General features: G+C 35.1%; 1 protein-coding gene across 1 annotated transcript in view; it reads left to right on the forward strand.

Annotated features, from left to right (window-relative positions):
• Positions 1-22751, forward strand: part of LOC150098113 (small ribosomal subunit protein eS6-like) — a 62797-nt gene that overhangs the window by 34400 nt on the left and 5646 nt on the right. The window contains exons 3-4 of the mRNA XM_090406014.1: positions 5176-5386; positions 22115-22264. Of these exons, the coding sequence (XP_090262140.1) occupies positions 5176-5386; positions 22115-22264 (361 nt within the window). The remainder of the gene's footprint in view (positions 1-5175; positions 5387-22114; positions 22265-22751) is intronic.

Here is a 22751-nt window from a genome sequence, read left to right on the forward strand (position 1 = left end):
TCTCCACTTGGACCTGGCTCCCACTGAAGAGACCTCGATAAAGGTCGAAACTAGTCTGGGTTGTGGCCCTTCCCTTAATGCATAACATTAGACATATCTGCAAGGAGATGTGTTACATTATGGGAGATACTGAGATAGGAGTGCTGGTAGCTTGCTACACCTTTGCAAGGAGTGCCCTGGTGTTGTACCACCTTACCCCAGTCCTGAAGATACTTTCAGGCACAAACTTTGTTTGCTCACACTTGGATAAAGGATTAAACTAAATTTATTATATTCATTCATCTGATAGGTTCCTCCAAGTTGTCTTTTATAAAATTTTCCATTTTATAAACTTCTCCAAGATTTCGAGTATCATTTGCTCTGAGCATCCTCAGCCAACAGCTGACAGTAGTTTCTCTTGTCATTTCTGGCAAAGCACTTTACCATCCTCTGTACTTCTTGGTATTGCTTTTGATATTTTTCACATAATCTTTCTGATTTGTAGTTGTTTATTTTCTCTTTTATCTTCTTCCTTTCTTCAATTAGTTTTAATGTCTTTCCTGTAACCCATTCTTTGTGTGACTTCCCACTTGTCACTCCTAAAATATCTTTTGCAGTTTTATTGAAGGCTTCTTTACACTTTTTCCAGTTGGTTTCAATCTTATTTTCCTTTGATTCTTCCAAAAACTGAGAATCTATTCTTCAGTTCATTGGTAAATTTCTCTTTTATTTTATCAATGTTATATTTAATTTTCTTATTCTGTTTTAGTTTTGAATTTCTTGCTAGCTTTAATTTAACTATTGTGGTTAGCAGAAAATGTTTGAAGCTACGTCAGCTCCTCTTTTAACCGTTACATCTTATAATGTCCTCTTGAAAGTATTACATATAGCAATGTGATCAATCTGGTTTTTGTTTTTCCATCAGGGGAGATCCATGTTAGTTTGTGAATTTCCTTATGTTTAAAGATACTACCTCCTATAATGAGGTAGTATCTTTAAACATAAGGACATAATTCACAGAAGGACGTAAAAAGTTCTCCATTTTCATTTTGCTCACCACTCACTTCTTTTCATAGAGCATGTTCATCTTCAGTCTTTTTTCCCCTTACTTTAGCATTCATGTCTCCCATCATACTTAACAAGTCGTGTTTAGGGGCTTTATCAATCACTTTTTGGAGTTCATAGAATTGTGCTTTCTCCATTTCTTCTGCATCATTTATGGGTGCATATACTTGTATGATGGTCAATTTCATGAACCTGGAGAAAAATCTAGCTTTAAATATTCGGTTATTTATTGGGTTCCATTCCATCAGACTTTTCCTTGCTTTCTCACTTACAATCACTGCAACTCCTTTCTCATGTCTTTCATCATCTCCCGAATACAACATGCAATATTTGTTGGTTGTTCTTATCTCACCAAAACCTGTCCATCTTGTTTCAGCAAGTCTTAAGATATCAAGACCGTATTTACTCATCTCATTGACTATCTGCCTAGTTTTTCCAATTTGGTACATCGTGCGAACTTCCCATGTTCCAATTTTAAGTTTCATTTTAGGGCGAGTGATTGATTTTATTCGCAAGTGAGGTTCCATGAGGCTTTGCCCCATCTGCATTATAGATGTTGGCTCTCCTCTAAAGTCCTGTAAATATTCGTCTGTTGGGAGACCACAGGTCGCAGCACTCTGCCCCAAGGGATTTCTTGCTTCACTCATTGTTTCTGTAATCATGGTTTTTTTTTTTTATGAGGATGGGTGATTAGCCCATCACTCAACCTTTCTCTTTTAACCTGGTTTAGGACTGGCATAGGGATGAGCATATGCTCCACCTATGGCAGAGTTGTATCTATTGTAATAAATTTCCCTCCAGATTGTATATTTTCACTTATTAATATTAATGGTAAGAATCTCTTCTTCAGAATTAGCACCTATACTGTATTGCCCATACAAACTGCCATACTCTTCTGGCGAACCATTCGTTCAGTTTGTTTCCAAAAAGGGAGATACGTGAACCATCATACCATTATACAATTACCCTTATCTCAATAGTAATGAAGGCCATTAATCGCCAATTTTTTTCATTACCTGTAAACCTGTCAGTTAATTAGAGCTCATAAACACTCTAAAACTAGCCAAACAAAAGTCATGGGAGGACTTTGGCAAGAGTATAGAAAATAAATATCAAGAAGGTGGCAAAAGATTCTGGAGGTTGTTGAAGAAGCTTAGGAATGGAGGAAAGAGTGCTGTAAAAGAAGTTAGAGATGATAAAGGTGACATGAAAATGGGAGAAAAAGATATCCCTGAAGTATGGAGTAATTACTTTGAAAAACTGCTAAATGAAACAAGCAGTAATGACAGCACAGAGGTAAAAAACACTGACCAGGCATGCAGTCAGGAATACATATCCATACTTGAAGTAGAAAAGCCATCAAAGGCTTAAAATGTGGAAAGGCAGCAGGAGTAGATGATATTCGATCAGAAATGCTGAAGTATGGTGGTATAAAAGTCTTACAGTGATTGCACTGCATAGTTCAGAAAGCCTGGACAGAGGGACGAATCCCCAATGATTGGAGTAGAGCTCTCATAGTACCCATATATAAAAAGGGAAATAAAACTGAATGTGAGAATTAGAGGTATTTCCCTACTGAGTGTTCCTGGCAAGATCTATGCAAGTATACTTGAGAAATGATTGAGAAGAATTGTGGAAGAAAAGCTTGGTGAAGAACAAGCTGGATTCAGGCCAAAAGAGGTTGTCAGGATCAGATCTTCACTTTACGACAAATAGTCGAGAAAGCATGGGAATATAACAAAGATCTGTATTTAAGTTTTGTCGATTTGGAAAAGGCATATGACAAGGTGCCAAGAGAGAAGCTATTCAATACATTACAGTTATATGGTGTCAATGGGGTATTATATCAAGCAATACTTAGTCTTTATTTGAGTTGTAAGTCAGCAGTTAGAATTGAAGGAAGTACGGGAAGATGGTTTAATGTTAAATCTGGTGTGAGACAAGGATGTACGTTATCCCCTCTGTTATTCATTATCTATATGGATCGCATTATGAAGGAAAGTGGTATTGAACATGATATCAAAATTGGAGATGTTAATGTCAGCTCTTTGCTTTATGCAGATGATGTTATACTTCTAAATAAATCCGCTACAAGTATGCAAGATTCTCTGACTAAATTGAATAACCGTTGTAATAGATATAGTATGAAGGTCAGCAATAAAAAGACAATGACAATGAAAATAGGCAGAATCATTGAAAAAGTCGACTGTCTTGCGAATGGAGAACCTGTGGCACAAGTAAAACATTTCAGCATTTACCATTTTTAATTTACCATCTTCACTAAAAATCGTGTCTACTTAGGCACGATTTTTAGTGAAGATGGTAAATTAAATATAGAAATAGACAACAGAATCAGCAAAGCTGCTATGGTGGGAAGTCAATTGAATAAATTCATATAGAATAAGAGAGAAATTAGTAGGCACACTAAATTAGCTGTATACAAAACAGTGTTCAAACCAGTTTTAACTTATGGATCTGAGAGCTGGGTCAGAAGTAAAATACTTGACCAAAGACTAGAGACCGCAGATATGAGAGTCCTGAGAAAGATTATAGGCGTGAACAGATGGCATCAATGGCAATATCATATTAAAAATGAGGATATTAGGAAAGAACTTGACATTGTCAGCATCCAGGAATGCCTTAGCAGAGCTAATCTCAGGTGGTATGGTCACTTAAACAGAATGGGCGAAGAAAGATTAGCAAAACAAGTGTTCTCTGCCAGGTTAGCAGCAAAACGACCCAGAGGAAGACCAAGATATAGGTGGATTGATACGGTACAGAGTGCCTTAGATGACAGAAATATAAGATTTGATAATGTCGGAGTCTTGACAAGTAACAAACTGATTTGGAGGAAAATTGTAGATAGGAAGTTAGTAATGATGTAATTTTTTTCATGTAGTACTATCATATCCTGCACACCCCTTGAGGGTACATGGCAGGAATTTGATGATGATGATAATACCACCATGCCCATTCCACAACAGATTTAGTGAACCTTATTTTTTTTTTTGACAGAAGCAACGAAAAAGTTATCAAAATATCCAAGGGGTCAGCAGACCTCGTCAAGATTCAACCTACAACATTTATCATATTGAACTTTAAAGTCCTTAATACTCCCAGCATTTACTTTGTATTCATGTAATGTGTTCCACTCATTCACAGTTCTCAACATAAAAAAAAAAAAAAAAAAACTACTCATCAGAGCTTTTAGGGATAGCCTCTTATTCTTCCCCCGCTCTCTTTTTTACTTATTTTATAATCCCCTTGGTATTAATGTGATAAAATTCCCTCACCAACTTAAATGTTTATCATATCACCACTTATCCACCAAATTGCAATTTGAATTCCTTTAACTTCTCTCTCTCTTTCTGTAACAAACATTTCAATGTCGTTGTATTACTTGGATCACTCACCTCTGGACTTTCTGCATCAATGAAAATTAAGTGATAAAATCTGAGCACAGTAGTCTGTGATCTGATCAATGCTTTACACAGTAGCACAATAAACTTTGATCCCTACTTGCCAGTCTTATCATGGCAACAGTGCGATGTGCATTTTGCAAAAAAATGAAATGGGAGATATGTAAAAATCAGATTATGAAATAACAAACTTAATTTGTTTAAAATTATTTATCAGCAGAATTTTTAACCACATTTCTTGTCCATTTTCAGTGCATGTTGAAAAAGAGAAAAACAAATTAGGATAACATTTAAAATTCAAGCATATGTTGCAATGCATGCTATTAATTGCAAGCGGAGAGCTCCATCTATAAACTACTAGCTTTCAAGGAAAAAATAATTAACAAAAAATAAATCACTATAAAAATGAGAGTACTACTAAGGATAACCTCAAAATTGGGAAACTTTAATAATTTTTTGTTTGGATATGGGCTTCACAGCTTTCTTTATGGTCTTTCAAATAAGAAATAACTTGTGTAAAACTCTTGAAAGAATATTTGTGCCTTATATTTCTATTGAAAACTACAATTTTTGCCATTGTTTGTTAAATAACTTGTGTAAAACTTGTGAAAGAATATTAGTATCTTTCTTATTTTATTATTGAAAACTGTATAATTATTTTTGCAGTTTTTATATGCAAGGTGATATAGAAAGTAATTTTTACTGTTTATAGGGTTATGTAGTAAGAATTAGTGGTGGCAATGATAAACAGGGTTTCCCAATGAAGCAAGGTGTACTAACATCAGGGCGTGTAAGGTTATTGCTCTCTAAAGGTCATTCATGTTATAGACCCCGTCGCACTGGAGAACGCAAACGGAAATCTGTAAGAGGATGCATTGTTGATTCCAATCTTAGTGTTTTATGTTTGGTCATAATTAAGAAAGGTAAGCAAAGCATTCTATTATACAAATGGAATTTTTTTTAGAAAAAAAAGTGAAACTAAATGCAAATTCATATTAAGTCACCAGTAATAATGTCTTAACAAATTCACCTGAGATTAAGACACCAGTCGTTAAATCTAGGTACCAGAATCAAAATGGGAAACAGAATTGTCAAACGTGCTGTTCCATGCTTCATTTGCAGCAGAAAGAGGACAGCATTTTCATAAGCTAAAGTCAGCTATACCGATTCTTGTATTTGCCTCAAACTTTCTTTCCTCATAATATAGGGGATTTCTGTATAGTGAAAGATATTAGGCACGGTATTGAAAAACAAAAATGTTTTATACCAAAATTAATAGTACATCTTTACTGTAGTACAAACAGGCAATTTAAAGACTGAATATAAAGCAAATACAATTTGCTGATTGTTCTCTTTATCCTGTTAATAAAAAGATATTTATTTAAAGAGGAGATTTTTAATCAATAGAGGATATTATCATAATATTAATCCTACTGGCTGCGGCATTGTTTAAATATAGGATTTTTATTTATTTAATCTTTATTTCTAACAATTATTTCTTTATTTTCTAAGTGTACCTATATATGCAGAAGGGTTCACTCCGATTGGTGCAGTGACCTCTTTTTTACTATTTCTTTCAGATTCCAAAAAAATCACTGACTCAAGACCAAAATATAAAATAGACACATTTAATAAAAGAAAACAATATATATATACACTTCAAACAAATTTACAAAACTATAACTAACTACAGAATTAATTGGATCCAAGGCCTTTTAAAAATAAACTTACACTTAAGACTAGACTAAACACTTTGTTTTCACAATGACAAAATGTTCATAGCCAGTTTCTCTCTGTGTCAAGGCCCTTTTCCGAAGATATATGACTTTATTCTTCATTTTCACAGGTTCCGTTCTCATCACTCATGTAGCACACATTAATTCTTCCTAACTCAATTCTGTCTGTTTTTAGTAGAAATAATAGTTAGATCCGGCGTTCCTTAAGACAGATGAAACTTCCTAATCAGAGTTTTCTTTAACATTCCTTTAGAACGTAAATAACAATTTCTTCTTTTATTCACTAATGCTTATTGACAGTCTTAACTCTTCCACTTTAAAAAAATTCACAGTTCTACGATTCCCTTTTCGGAATCTACTATAATCTTCCAATTAGCGTTTCCTCGAATATTCCTTTTAAAACGATCTATAGCAATATTTTCTTTTATTTATCAATACTTATTTCACTTTGAAACTTCATAGTTCCACGATTCCTTTTTCGGAATATACTATTAATTTTCCTCCGACTGTCACATAAAAAAACTCGAATTCCTCCGAATCTAAATATCTGCCGGCCTGTGTTCTAATTTTCTCTCCCAAACACTGTCTTGTTTACACCCGTTACTCTGATACCGAACGCTGTTTTTGTCAGCTGTCAATCACACATCAAACTTCTCGGCAAGCAAGAAACTAGGTATAATGGCTGACACATGCGTTTCCTCGAATATTCCTTTTAAAACGATCTATAGCAATATTTTCTTTTATTTATCAATACTTATTTCACTTTGAAACTTCATAGTTCCACGATTCCTTTTTCGGAATATACTATTAATTTTCCTCCGACTGTCACATAAAAAAACTCGAATTCCTCCGAATCTAAATATCTGCCGGCCTGTGTTCTAATTTTCTCTCCCAAACACTGTCTTGTTTACACCCGTTACTCTGATACCGAACGCTGTTTTTGTCAGCTGTCAATCACACATCAAACTTCTCGGCAAGCAAGAAACTAGGTATAATGGCTGACACATTGTCTCTGTTAGCGACAAGAGAATGTCTTCATAAAAACACAACTTAATATTTTAAACTACAATAAAATTGTTTAAAGTAACACAACTATTCAAATCTGATAAGTACATAAATTTTTTAAATGGTTTAAATGCTTTGTCATTTTGACAAAACAATTTCAATAACAGGCACATCACAAGTGCTGACAATGCATGTTATGAAACCAAAACTAATAAACATACTAACATAAACCATACATAAAAATATTCAGAATTTTAAATTATGATTAATTTTACAGCATTGTATTCTATCTCTTTAAATTGCTTGTTCTGCACTGATGATATAGTTACTTTCAGTATGAAATACTTTTTGTATTTCATACTGAAATACTGTGCCCTAACATATTTCACTGTTGATTACTTTGTCACAGATTCCATTCAAACTAAAATAGGAATTTTTATGTTTTGAAAAACATGGGAATTCTGTTCTGATTGAGTTCATTCAAAATTACTCCATTTTATGGCTTAGTGTTGCTTAACCTCAATTTATGGAGTGTTCTGCATAAGATTTATGCAAAAATATGTGAAAACAGAATAATCAAAATTGTTGAAGAAAAACTTGGAAAAGAAATTGCGTTCAGGCCAAATAGCAATCAATAGCACATCTTTACTTTAAGATAAATAGTCAAGAGAACAAAATATCAAGGAATATAATAATTTATATATAAGTTGTAGGTTTGTGAAACATAGTAAGATGCCTAAGTCAGCAGAAAGAATTGAAAGAAGTACAAGATGATGAATGCAATTAATATAAAATCATTTGAAACACAAGGGTATAAAATATGTCTACTCTTATTTATCTTTATGGATTATGTTATGAAGGAAAGTGGCATTAAAACTGATAGCAAAATTAAAAATATTCAATTCAGCTCCTTACTTTATGCAGATATACTCCAGCACAATGTTCAGGGTTCATTATTTAAACTGAATATCAACCGTAACAAATTTGCATGAAAATCAGATAAGATAAAAGCTATGAATATAGCCAAGAAAAATGACTTGAAAAGATGAACAAAACTACATTCTTAGAGAACCTATAAAACAGTTAAATCATTTAATAATAATGCAAATTAAATATGAAAAAATACAGTAGAACAAGCAAAGTTGGTGTAGTAGGGAATTAAATGAATACATGTATATGCAATAAGAATGTAATCAGCTAAAGCTGTATAACTGAGAGGAGACCTCCACATAGCCTTTAAAGGAATGCGGAGAACTGACCAGGGCTTCTGACCTAATGTCCAATCCTCACCTTCTCGTGGTGCACCCTGTTGGATATCTACTTTGATACTGAACGAACGAGGATGGGCTGGCAATTTGGGATTTAGCCGACCAGATTGTATTCTTATTGGTTAAACCAAAATAAAAAATGATGGTACAACATGACAAAATTTCATGCTGGCTGGGGCGTCACCCAGTTAAACAAGGCCCCCGTTGTTTTTGCCAGGGAACCAGGGCGAACAGCATAAAGTCAGCTATTGGAACAAATCTGAAAACAAACCCCAACTCAACATCACCAGAGTTAAAGATCGGTACTAACAACGTAAGAAGCCTGAATGGCAAAGAAATGGAGCTAGCTGAGGAATTAGATAAGTACCAGATCGACATAATAGGGGTGACTGAAACAAAAAAGACCAAAACTAGTGAGATCTTTCTAAGCAATAAATACAAAATGTTATATTCAGGCAATGACAAGGAAAAGAAGGAGTAGCCATAGTATTCAACACAAAATACGAGGCTAATCTTCTTGAATGGTAGTCAGTCTCAAGTAGAGTAATGTGGGCAAATATGAGAATGGGGAACTGGACAATGAGAATTATTTGTGCCTATGGTTCCACAGAAGGTTCTACTAAGGTAGAAGTGGAGGAATTTTTTGACGCTTTAGAAAAAGCAACTGACACAATGAAAAAGGAAAAGTTGGTCCTTGTTGGGGATCTAAATAGCAGAGTAGGAAATGATTGCGAGACATACAAAAATATTTTGGGAAAATTTGGAGAAAAGAGCAAAGCTAATAATGGCAAATATCTGTTGGATTTCTACTCAGGACATGAACTGGTTATTACTAACACCATGTTCCAACATAAAAATGTGCACAAATTTACATGGAGAGAAGAGGCTAGGAATAAGAAAAGTCTCATTGACTATGTTATTGTTGATAGTGATGTCTTATCCCTGGTGCAGGACACCAGAGTGTACAGAGGATTTGAAATTGGAAGTGATCACTATTTAGTCTTGAGCAGGATAAAATTGAATTTCATATTGAAAAGAATAACACTTAAGAAAGTTTTAAAGCGAATAAAAGTTGAGCAGCTCTCAGATGTGAACTGTAGACTAAAATACACAAAGATTATTGAAGAAAAAATGAAAGTGTTTGAGAACAGGAAACAAACCGTGGAGATTCAGTGGCAAGCCTTGAAGAAAACCCTGATTGATTCAGCCGAAGAGGCATGTGGTGAGGTTGTCTGCAAGGATAGAAAAATCAGAACTCCCTGGTGGACACAGGAAGTTAAAGAGGCAGTGAAGGAAAAGAAGAAAGCATATCAAAAGTTCCTGGCAAATAAGTCAGCTTTTACTCTTACAGAATACAGAGACAAATGTAAGAAAGCTAAACAGTGTGTAAAACTAGCTAAACAAAAGTCATGGAAGGACTTTGGAAAGAATATAGAAAATAAATATCAAGAAGGTGGCTAAATATTCTGGAGGTTGTTGAAGAAGCTTAGGAATGGAGGAAAGAGTGCTGTAAAAGGAGTTAGAGATGATAAAGGTGACATGAAAACAGGAGAAAAAGATATTATTGAAGTATGGAGTAATTACTTTGAAAAACTGCTAAATGAAACAAGCAGTGATGACAGTACAGTGATAAAAAACACTGACCAGGCATGCAGTCAGGAATACATATCCATACTTGAAGTAGAAAAAGCCATCAAAGGCTTGAAATGTGGAAAGGCAGCAGGAGTAGATGATATTCAACCAGAAATGCTGAAGTATGGTGGTATAAGAGTTTTACAGTGGCTGCACTGCATAGTTCAGAAAGCCTGGACAGAGGGACGAATTCCCGATGATTGGAGTAGAGCTCTCATAGTACCCATATATAAAAAGGGAAATAAAACAATGTGAGAATTACAGAGGTATTTCCCTACTGAGTGTTCCTGGCAAGATCTCTGCCAGTATACTTGAGAAACGTTTGAGAAGAATTGTGGAAGAAAAGCTTGGTGAAGAACAAGCTGGATTCAGGCCAAATAGAGGCTGTCAGGATCAGATCTTTACTTTACGACAAATAGTCGAGAATGCATAGGAATATAACAAAGATCTGTATTAAGTTTTGTCGATTTGGAAAAGGCATATGACAAGGTGCCAAGAGAGAAGCTATTCAATACGCTGCAGTTATATGGTGTCAATGTGGCATTATATCAAGCAATACTTAGTCTTTATTTGAGTTGTAAGTCAGCAGTTAGAATTGAAGGAAGTACGGGAAGATGGTTTAATGTTAAATCTGGTGTGAGACAAGGATGTACGTTATCCCCTCTGTTATTCATTATCTATATGGATCACATTATGAAGGAAAGTGGTATTAAACCTGATATCAAAATTGGAGATGTTAATGTCAGCTCTTTGCTTTATGCGGATGATGTTATACTTTTAAATAAATCTGCTACAAGTCTGCAAGATTCTCTGACTAAATTGAATAGCTGTTGTAACAGATATGGTATGAAGGTCAGCAATAAAAAGACAAAGACAATGAAAATAGGCAGAATCATTGAAAATGTCAACTGTGTTGTGAATGGAGAACCTGTGGAACAAGTAAAACATTTCAACTACTTAAGCACAATTTTTAGCGAAGATGGTAAATTAAATATGGAAATAGATAAGAGAATCATCAAAGCTGGTATGGAAGAAAGTCAATTGAATAAATTCATATGGAATAAGAGAGAAATTAGTCAGAACACAAAATTAGCTGTTATACAAGACAGTGTTCAAACCAGTTTTAACTTATGGATCTGAGAGCTGGGTCAGAAGTAAAACACCTGACCAAAGACTAGAGATCGCAGATATGAGAGTCCTGAGAAAGATTATAGGTGTGAACAGATGACATCAATGGCAATATCATAAAAAACGAGGATATTAGGAAAGAACTTGACATTGTCAGCATCCAGGAATGTGTGAGCAGAGCTAATCTCACGTTGCATGGTCACTTAAACAGAATGGGCAAGGAAAGATTAGCAAAACAAGTGTTCTCTGCCAGGTTGGCAGGAAAACGACCTAGAGGAAGACCAAGATATCGGTGGATTGATACGGTACAAAGTGCCTTAGATGATAAGAATATAAGATCTGATAATGTTGGAGTCTTGACAAGTAACAGACTGATTCGTAGGAAAATTGTAGATAGGAAGTTAGTAATGATGTAAATTTTTCATGTAGTACTATCATATCCTGTACACCCCTTGAGGTTAGCTGTCACGAATTTGATGATGATGATATTTTCATTTTTAATGTGATACTGCCTAACTGTAAATGTGAAAACCATAGAGGGATTTCACTTTTAAGCGTTCCAGGAAAGTTATATGCCCGCATTTTAGAAGAGAGGCTTAGGAACCAAATAGGGGATACACTGGACGAAATGCAATATGGCTTTCAAAAAAATAGAAGCACACAGGATCTTATCTTCAGTGTTAGACAAATTTCAGAGAAAACATTGGAATATGGAAAAGAACTACATGCATGTTTTATAGATTTCGAAAAGGCCTCTGACCGAGTTACCAGACACTTAATATGGCAAATATTAAAGAAAAACAAGATACAAGATAACTTTCTAGCAGCCATACAAAGCCTCTATAAAAGTAATAGAAATTATGTAAGAACCTGTAATAATAGATCAAAAGAATTTGAAACAAATGTAGGAGTGAGGCAAGGCTGCATCTTCTTTTCATTATAATAATGGATGAAATGTTAAAGGCATGCCAAACAAAAACAAAGTTCCACCTAGGATACAAGAAAGTGAAAGAAACCAGGATATCACCCATGGCTTTGAAGATGATGTAGTGATTCTAGCAAATACAGCTGAAGATTTGCAGTACAACATCAACATTTGGTGTGAAGAAACAAAGAAAAGGAATATGATCATAAATATAAATAAAATTAAGTGATCATATCTAGAAACCAACCAAAACACAATAAAAATAGAGAACCATCAACTGGAACAAGTTCACTCCTTTAAATACTTGGGATCATATATGCAAGATGATAGACTAGACACAAATTAACAGGATAACGGGACGAACAAAGCTAATCTATGCAATGAAAGGCCACTCCTAGATAAGAAAGAAGTTACCCAGAATACCAAAATAGTAGTGTACCGTTCAGTGTTAGTACCAGCATTAATATACAGTTGTGAGTCAGTCCTGGTGTTTAACAACAGGAAACACAAATAAACTACAATTAAAATGAAATATCTTAGGAAGGTGGCACAAAAAACAAGACGAATAAGAAATAACTATAAGAGACAGCCTTGAAGTTGCACTCCTGAACCAATTCATAACAAAAGCCCAAATTAGGTGGTTTGGACATCTTAATCGAATGGAAGAAGGAAGAATAGAAACTGTATATGAAAGCCAGAAAATAGGAAAAAGAAACATAGGCAGGCCCAAGAAAGGTTGGCAAAGGAAATTAAAGAAAAATTGGAAAAGAAGGGAATTAACTGGAAGCAAAAGAACAAGCCTTGGTCAGGACGGCATGGAAATCTCTTTGGCAAAATCTCGATGCTTTGTCTATGCACAAGAGATCATAGACGAAGAAGATGTGATACTGCCATTGATGCCATCTATTCACTCCCTGATTCTTTCTCATAACTCATGAGAGTTGGTCTCCAGTCTTTGTTCAAGAGTTCTTTTCTAACCCAGCTCTCAGATCCATAACTTAAAAATTGGTTTGTGCACTGTCTTGTATACAACCATACCATGTTAGTGTTATTAATTGTGACTGATTTCTCTTATTCCATATAAATTTATTCAGTTGTGACTTCCCACAACATCAGCTTTGCTAATTCTGCAGTCTATTTACAAATTTAATTTACCATCTTCACTAAAAATTGTGCTTAAATGAAATGTTTTACTTGTTCTATAGATTCTCTTTTCAGATAACTTCCTTCTGTCTATTTGCATTGTCTTTGTTTATTTACTCCTGATTTTCTACAAAATTTATTACAGCAGTTATTATAGTCAAGGAGATTTGATTTGAACTGGGTTTATTTAGAAGTATAACATCATCTTATAAAGTAAAGAGCTGAGATTAACATCTCCAATTTTGATATCAGGTTTAATACCATTCTGCTTCATAATGTGATCCATATAGATGATGAATAAGAGGCCCCCCCCTTGTCTCACACCTCATTCAATATCAAACAAACTTCCTTTACCTCCTTCAGTTCTAACTGCTGACTTACAACTCACATTTAATTAACCTCCAAAATAGCAAAATTAAAGCAGATCATCAGAGAGAGATGATGTGGGAATTACAAAAAGTTGAGAGGCGTTTAAATGAGCATAGTAGAAAAAGAAAATAAGTAACAAACAAAATAAGAAGAACAGAGCACGGAAACAGGTGAGTCAGAAAGTGATGGAAATCGTGTAAGTGACGTTTGTAAAAATAAAGAAATTATTTGGTTTAGTGTTTCTATAATAAAACATGCTATTGATGAGTTAGTTATAACTTCAAGTTTTCCTGGAGCAAAAACTAAGAATATAAAGGAAGTAATTGAAAAACAAAAAAGAAAAGTAAAGGAAATCATTGTAGTAGATACTAACGACTTGTGATAAGTTCAGTATACGAGAGAACATGAAAGGGTTGTTGGAAGAGTGAGAAAGTGAAAATCGTCAGTAACCTCTATATTAAAAATGAATTAAGAAGGGCTATGATTGCAAATGATTCAATGCATAGGCTGTGTAGAAGAAATGGATCCAAGTTTGAGGAAAGATGGATTTGTATAAGAGGGACGGCCTACACCTGAATGCATTTAGTATCGGGAGTCTAGAAAAACTTATAACTGGTATGAGACCTAACACGGTTAGGGAAACTAAATTATAAAGGGAAGAATGGTGAAAATGTGAGTGTAAGAGAGCGACAATGTTATATAACTGTTAATGACGGGAATGAGCTTTGTCATGGAAATGTTGACAAGGAGAGAACGATTTTGACTTTGTGTTCGTCCAGTTCGGAACCATCAAACGTGTTCAAAGATGTCTACATGTATAAGGCATTAGAAAAGAATAGAGATCTGCAAGTTGTCCAACAGTGTCATGCAGAATGCAGATAAGAGTATACAAAACAGTATGCAGGTAGATTTATGTCTGTACATGAATGCTAGGAGTATTAGAAACAAAGGGGTAGAGTTTGTTGCCTTAAGTCAATATGTTGGGGCCTCAGATTGTAGGTATTAGTGAGATCTGGCTGTCAGAATCAGACATACTAACCTGGTATCTAGTGTAAAGGGTACACTATTTTTAGGAAGGATACGAGAAGAGGTGGGGTGCTGCTAATGATATCAGATGACTTGAATCCAGTTAGAGTTGAGACCTATGATTTTAATACTACTACTACTACTAACAGTATTTCATGTGGAAATGAGTTTGAAGTCATCTGGTGTGAAGTTGAATCTAACAAGGTCAATTACACTCTCTGTCCAAAAAGAAACCAAACTTTTCGAAAATAGAAGAAACTAGTGGTGCTACCTGTTGTATCTTTTTGTTGTCGAAAGCAGCAACCCTCATTAGTGTTGTGTCAACTGAAAATGACACACATTTTCAGTTGACACAACTGAAAATCGACTGAAAACACAACTTAAAGCGATTGTCAACTGAAAATGACATTTGTTTCATTAGAAGCTGAGTTATGCCAAGACTGACAGTGTGTTTTGACGAACAGTCGGAAAATGAGTTTCAAACAGAGAGCCGCTATTGACTTTTGTGTTAAACTTTGTAAACATTTTACCGGAACACATCAAATGCTTCAAAAAGCATACGGTGATGAATGCTTATCCCATACTCAAGTTTATGACTGGTTTAAGCAATTTTGAAGTGGTCATGAGATGCTTGAGGACGACAAAAAGCCGGACTGTTCAAAAACTGGGCCGAGCAAAGTTAATATTTTATTATCCCGAAATTGCTTGTGAGATTGATTAAAAATGAATTGGGGATTCCAAAATCAACTGTGCGCAACATTTTGACCGAGAGTTTGGGCCTTCGTAAATTAATTCGCAATTTATTCCCAACAAGTTGACTGATGACCAAAAAATTTATTGAATCATTGAACGCTGCAGGGACTTCATTAAAACAACTCGTAAGGACTCAAACTTCCTTGAAACTTAACGTTGACAAAACGTGGTGTTTTGAGTATGAGCCCGAAACAAAGCCCCAGAGTGCTGAGTGGAGACCACCAGAAGAGGGGGAATCCGAAAAAAGTCAGTTGGAGAAGTCAAAAGTAAAGATAATGCTGATTTATTTCTACGATTCCAAGAGCATTATCTACAAAGAATTCGTACTGCCTGGCCAAACAGTCAATGGCGAGTTTTATTTCAAAGTTTTGAAGCGATTGATAGCAAGAATTCGTCACGTACAGCATGAATATTAGCTGGTCACTTTTGCATAATAATGCACCATCTCATCGTTCGAACATTGTGAGACAGTTTTTGAGCAAAAACCAAGTTTGTGTGTTGAATCACTCACCGTATTCACCTGATTTAGCACCCTGTGACTTCTTTCTCTTCCCCCTGACTTCATTTGCCAATGAAAGGAAAGCGATACGACACCATTGAAAACGTTCAAGCAGCATTAACCACGTCCCTCAACAGTATCCCAAAAACTGATATAAAAACTCATTTAACAAATTAATTGACTGTGCCAAATGCTGCATCGAAGCTGATGGAGAGTATATTGATTGAAATAAATGATTTGAGTAATTATAAGTGGCCTGTGTTTTATTTTCTATCAAAAGTTCTGTTTCTTTTTGGACAGAGGGACATAGTACAAGAACAAGCTGGATTCAGTCCAAATAGAGGCTGTCAGGATCAGATCTTCACTTTACGACAAATAGTTCAGAAAGAATGGGAATATAACAAAGATCTGTATTTAAGTTTTGTCGATCTGGAAAAGGCATATGACAAGGTGCCAATAGAGAAGCTATTCACTATGCTACAGTTATGTGGTGTCAATGGGGCATTATATCAAGCAATGTCTTTATTGAGTTGTAAGTCAGCAGTTAGAATTGAAAAAAGTACAGGAAGATTGTTTAATGTTAAATCTGGTGTGAGACAAGGATGTACATTATCCCCTCTGTTATTCATTATCTATATGGATCACATTATGAAGGAAAGTGGTATTAAACATGATATCAGAATTGGAGATGTTAATGTCAGCTCTTTGCTTTATGCAGACAATGTTATACTTCTAAATATATCTGCTACAAGTTTGCAAGATTCCTTGACTAAATTGAATAACTGTTGTAATAGATATGGTATGAAGGTCAGCAATAAAAAGACAAACACAATGAAAATAGGGAGAATTGTTGAAAATGTCAACTGTGTTGTGAACGGGGAACCTGTGGAACAAGTAAAACATTTCAGCTACTTAGGCACGATTTTTAGTGACGATGGTAAATTAAATATAGAAATAGACAACAGAATCAACAAAGCTGGTATGGTAGTTAGTCAATTGAATAAATTCATATGGAATAAGAGAGAAATTAGTCGGAACACTAAATCAGCTGTATACAAGACAGTTGGATCCGAGAGCTGGGTCAGAACTAAAACACTTGACCAAAGACTAGAGACTGCAGATATGAGAGTCCTGAGAAAGATTAGAGGTGTGAACAGATGGCATCAATGGCAATATCATATTAAAAACGAGGATATTAGGAAAGAACTTGATATTGTCAGCATTCAGAAATGCATTAGCAGAGCTAATCTAGGTGGTATGGTCACACAACAGAATGGGCAAGGAAAGATTAGCAAAACAAGTGTTCTCTGCCAGGTTGGCAGGAAAACGACCCAGAGGAAGACTAAGATATATAGGTGGATTGATACGGTACAAAGTGCCTTAGACAATAGAAATATAAGATCTGATAATGTTGGAGTCATGACAAGTAACAGACTGATTTGGAGTAAAATTGTAGATAGGAAGTTAGTCATGATGTAAATTTTTCATGTAGTACTATCATATTCTGTACACCCCCTTTGGTGGATCAGTTGCTATTGATGAAGAAATGCATCACCAAATAGACAAGATGAGTGTAAAATGAGTAATCATAATGGGAGACTAATCCAAATATTGATTGGATAATTTTGGACAGTTGGATTGTTTTGTTGCAGGACGACTTCATCAAGCAGCATGTGACAGAAGCAACTCGAGGTCAAAGAGTGTTAGATTTCATCATTGTGTTGGAGGGCATTTCAGTTAAAGACGTAACTATTCTGCCTTTGGTTGGTGAGTGATCATGCTGTACTCACTTTGGAAGTGACTAAATTTATGAATGTTCCATTCAGAAAAGTTTATGCTGAATTACAAAGCAGGAAATTATGACCAACTAAGTAGTATACTTGAGTGGAATGGGATCGGTTGATGGATGGGAAGATTATCGACAGTGCATGGGAAGCATTTAAACAATGATGTGATATTAGAGTGTACCAAGAGTTCGAAGAATAAATAAGGTAGGAGTCAAATGGATGTGTAATCTCATTAACAAGAGATACGTAAGAAAAGGATGATGTGGAAGGAATGCCGTGTGCATTATGAAAATTATAAGCAGCAGGCCTGAATAGTCACAACTGTTGCACAGAAAGCAAAGTCTCAGTATGAAAAGAAATTGGCTTTGTGTGCTAAAGAGAACCCACAAGAATTCTATCGATATGCTGCAGGTAAAAGAAAGAATGAATATGAAAGAATAACTTCTAAATGCAGATGGTGTGAGGGTTACAGATATAGAAGAGGTTGTTCAACTAATGAGTGCCCATTTTGTTAAAAGCTATCAGCCTGGTGCATGCAACAGTTCACTGTTGCACGTACTGTTGAGTTCACTTCTACCTCTTCACTGAATGACGAAACTCAGGTGTATGAGGATGAGGTAATAGAGCTCTTTCACAAACTGAATAAGAATTCAGCAATAGGGACTGATGGGATATCAGCATGTGTGCTAAAAGTGTTCAGCTGAACTGGCTATTCCTTTGACCAAGCTGTTTAATATGAGTCTCAGAACAGGGAAGATTCTGCAGAAGTGGAAAGAATGTATGGTAATTCCATTGCATAAGGGTGGTGCAAAGACTGATGTATCCAACTATCGACCAATTAGTATCTCAGGAGTGGTGGTGAAGATTTTGGAAAATTGGTTAGGACTCTCATTCAGAAATGGGTTGACAGTGAATCTCTACTTTGCAATGAGCAAGATGGGTTTACTAAGCGAAGGTCATGTTTTAGCAATTTGCTCACATTCTGTAACAATATTACCAGCGAACTAGACAAGGGGAATGGATACACCATGATACTTTTGTATCGTGCTAAAGCCTTTGACAGAATACAGCATGGTAGACTGTTGCTTTAATTGGGGAATATGGGTTTGGATTATAGAATATTAGCGTGGATAAGAGGATGGCTGACTGACAGATGTCAATAAGTGGTATATGGGAATGAGAGTCTGCAAGATTTAAAGTAACCAGTGGTGAACCTTGTACCACAAGAATCAGTGCTTGGTCCACTGTTATTCAGTCTGTCCATTGATGATATTGGGAAGGATTTGACAAGTGAATACAGCTATTTGCTGATGATGGAAAGATAGGTGTGGTATGGTACCAGGAATGCTGCCAGGAGTGCTTGCATATCAGCAGCTTCAATCCTTTACAGGCCATTTCTACTGTGTATGATGCACCATTTGCTTTAATGATTTATAATTATTGTATCAAACAAGTACTTAATTTTGACGTTTGATTGTGCTGGATACCCAGCTACTTTGGAATCATAATAATAAATTTAGTTTAATCCTTTATCCAGTGTAAGCAAACAAAGTTTGTCTGAAGTATCTTCAGGACTGAGGCAACTCATGGTAAAGATGGACCAAGCTCTCATCCCTTGTCTTAGTATCTCCCATAATGCAAAGCACATCTCCTAGGTTGTGCTTTGCATCACATAATGCAAAGCACAAGTCTAACACCTGTCTCACCATTGTACTATGTTCTAATGGGATGAAGCATTTCACTCAAATGAATACAGTTTTTACTTATGGCTGAGCCATGTACGCTTGTGTAGATCTTATCAGACATGGACAAATTGCATAAAGTTAATTTTTAATAAATAATTAATTTATAGAAATGAATTGATCATAAATGCAGTTTATATGGAAATAGTGGCATTGCTCAATTTTTGAAATTTGTTTCCTTGTACATGTTATTTAGCTGTGCGCTTTTTATTTTGAAATACCTTGTACTGCTAGAACCTTTGTAAAGATGCAGTATTGCATTCAACTCTTTGCATCAGTAAACCACAAACTGGTCAGCCAAGTGATATGAGAAGTACACCCAGATGAAATTTAATATCATTAGAGTATGAAGTGGTCAAGGCATTGTAAACCTATGACATGACTACACGACTATAAATGCAATTGGTAAGGTGTATCTCTCGAAGAACACTGAAAAAACCCTTGAAATCTATTATAATAAAACAGCATTCTCCATGCATGCTTCCCTTATATTATTACTAAACTGGTGCATATACAATTAACTGCTGTTTATAATTACAAAATTTCTACTTCTATAAACTGTTATCTTCCATGTAGGAAATTTAATTTCATTTATGACATAAATGATGCATAAAAAAAAGACGTGCACATAATAAACTCCGTATTTTAAATTTCCTTTTTTAGCACTTAACTTTATGAACATAAACATTTCTAACTATAATAGTAAACTTCTGTTAGATACGATCAGCTTCAAAGGCTGTTCTCATTTAAGTTGCACCTTCCTTCACAACAGAACTTATTTATCAACATTGAAAAGAAACGTGAATTAATCGTCCTGTTTCTTTCCATCTACCTTGGTTCTCTAGAATAGTTTTCTTCACAGTTTTTGAACTATTTCCAATTAAAAAAAAAAAACATGTTTCTATTTTTTAAGCACTTGCCCATGCTTAGAACTGGTGTCATGAATTTTACAGCTTCTTGTGGGGAGCCTCTGGAACTTAGTATCTATGATTTGAATCCCATCTAGGATGTGAAGAACCTTACAGACTTCAGTTAAAGTTTGCTTCTTTCGTGTGGAAGTTGCAGGGGTTTTCATCCTACAAAATAGGCAAACTGATCAGAAAATCATATGTAATAACAGATATAAAACTAGCCTGTGGCCTTAATTGCATCAACCATAATTGCCAGTCAAACTGCTTGCTTCTTGCATATGTGTTGGGGGTAACGTGTGTGTTTAAAGACATTGTAACACTAAGTTGCTGTGTGCTGCATAACTTGAAACCATGGTCATAGTTTTTGCAGTATGATAATAAGATTCATTATCAAGATAATAACCAGATAATTGGAAATAAGTGATATATCCGTGGAAATATCACTAAACTGAGATATTTCCACGGATTCATTACAGTTGGGAATCAGTTCAAACCACAATACACCATATTTTTTTGTGCCACCCATCATAGTGAGCTCTATACCATGCAAATCTGAACATCAGAGTAATAATATTTGGCTTATACATAGTAGTACAGAAGCTGCGACCATGGTGTTCATTTGACAGTTAAGTGGAAACAGTTTCTGGTCTTCACCCTAAGGCTATGGATTACAATTCCAGTGGCATTGATATTTGTGAGTAGGTAGTAGATAATTATCATTGCTCAGTAAGACTTCCACTCTCAGTAGGAGCTAAAGTAGCTTAAAAAAAGTATCATGTTTGGTCTTTAGAAGAGTATCTTTGGATTATCTACCTTATAGCTTTATTATAGCATTAATGTGCTATAGGTTTACAAATTTTGTGAGTGGGATTGTTAAAAAAAAAGTACATGATCTGGCACAAACCTCTAGCCATGAGTGCCTTTGAGAAAATTGGTTGAGAGAATTCACTGATGCATTGATAGTAGGAACGGGAACGTGCAACCCCCTTTCAACACTTGGTTCTTTTTTCCATAATGTTTTCATCTTTGACCTTAACCATAGTTGCTCTTGATTGTTTTAATTATGCTGCATTGTATAAACTGATTGACTAATAAGGAATCCTATGATAATAACTCACTGCAGAGTTCTATAGACAACGTCATTTCCAATATTGTAGATAATAGTCATTAATTACCCAACCGGCCAGGATGTATACATACGTCCAAGATATCATGGATGCGAAGTGCATATTAAAATTGTAATACCATTGATATTGCATTGAAATATATGATGGATACGAAGTGTAGAGGAGTGATGTATTTGATTCATATTGACGGCAACGTGGTTAAGCATGTCAATCAGACAGCTTCAGATGCTGTAATGGTATTATGTACAATGTATGGTCACCTAACATTCATTCCATTGCCTTGCTGAGGCATATGGTTTTTCACTGATAAATGGAGTGCTCATATAATTCTTTGCACAATATTTTGCCTAAGGTAGATGATATTTTTCTACAAGGTCTTTTTCTAATCTTAGCCATGAATCTATGGAAATAACCCAACTGAGATATTTCCATAGATTCATTACAGCTGGGAATCGCACTTCATGGTGAGCTCTACACCATGCAAATCTGAACATCAGAGTAATATTTGGCTTTGAATCTTATAACATCTTTGAATGTGCTGTTTGAGATATTTCATAGAAGCTAAGTAGTACATTGAAAATACAAGGTTTTCTTTTATAGGTGAACAAGATATTCCTGGTTTGACAGATAGTAACATACCTCGTCGACTTGGACCTAAGAGAGCTAGCAAAATTCGAAGATTATTTAACTTGTCAAGAGAAGATGATGTTCGTCAGTATGTTGTTAGAAGACCACTTCCTCCTAAAGAAGGTAATATTTCTTATTGTTATAACAAAAATGTTTAGACATACTGATTTGTAATATGTACCAGATATTGACTATATCTCTGTAAATCTGCACATTAAATTTTTGTATGAAAACCAGCAATAAAAAGAATAAAATAGGCAGAAAACATAAACAAAAAACTGCAGCTGGCACACTATAACTACAGTTTATCTTAACTATACTCTGCATGATTCCTTCTATAAGGTGAGCACATCTATGTTTGTCAGATCAGACATTCTATGCCAAAGATTACTAACCCTTCAATCCCCTCTGTATGGTTTGCTTTTCTCACTTTGTTGCTTTTGTCTGCTGCAGTGAGATCATCTTCTTTGGAAACATCATTGTTCATAATTCAAACCGGTTTTCCTTCACAGACTGAGTTATAACAGAAACCAAATTAGCTATCAGTAATAATCTAATACAAATTGTTTTCCTACCAGCCATAATACTTAATAATCCTTTTCCCACTTAC

This window comes from Typopeltis vanoorti, chromosome 16 (assembly GCF_054136105.1).
Source record: "Typopeltis vanoorti isolate ZY-2024b chromosome 16, IOZ_Tvanoo_1.0, whole genome shotgun sequence".
Lineage (NCBI taxonomy): Eukaryota > Metazoa > Arthropoda > Arachnida > Uropygi > Thelyphonidae > Typopeltis > Typopeltis vanoorti.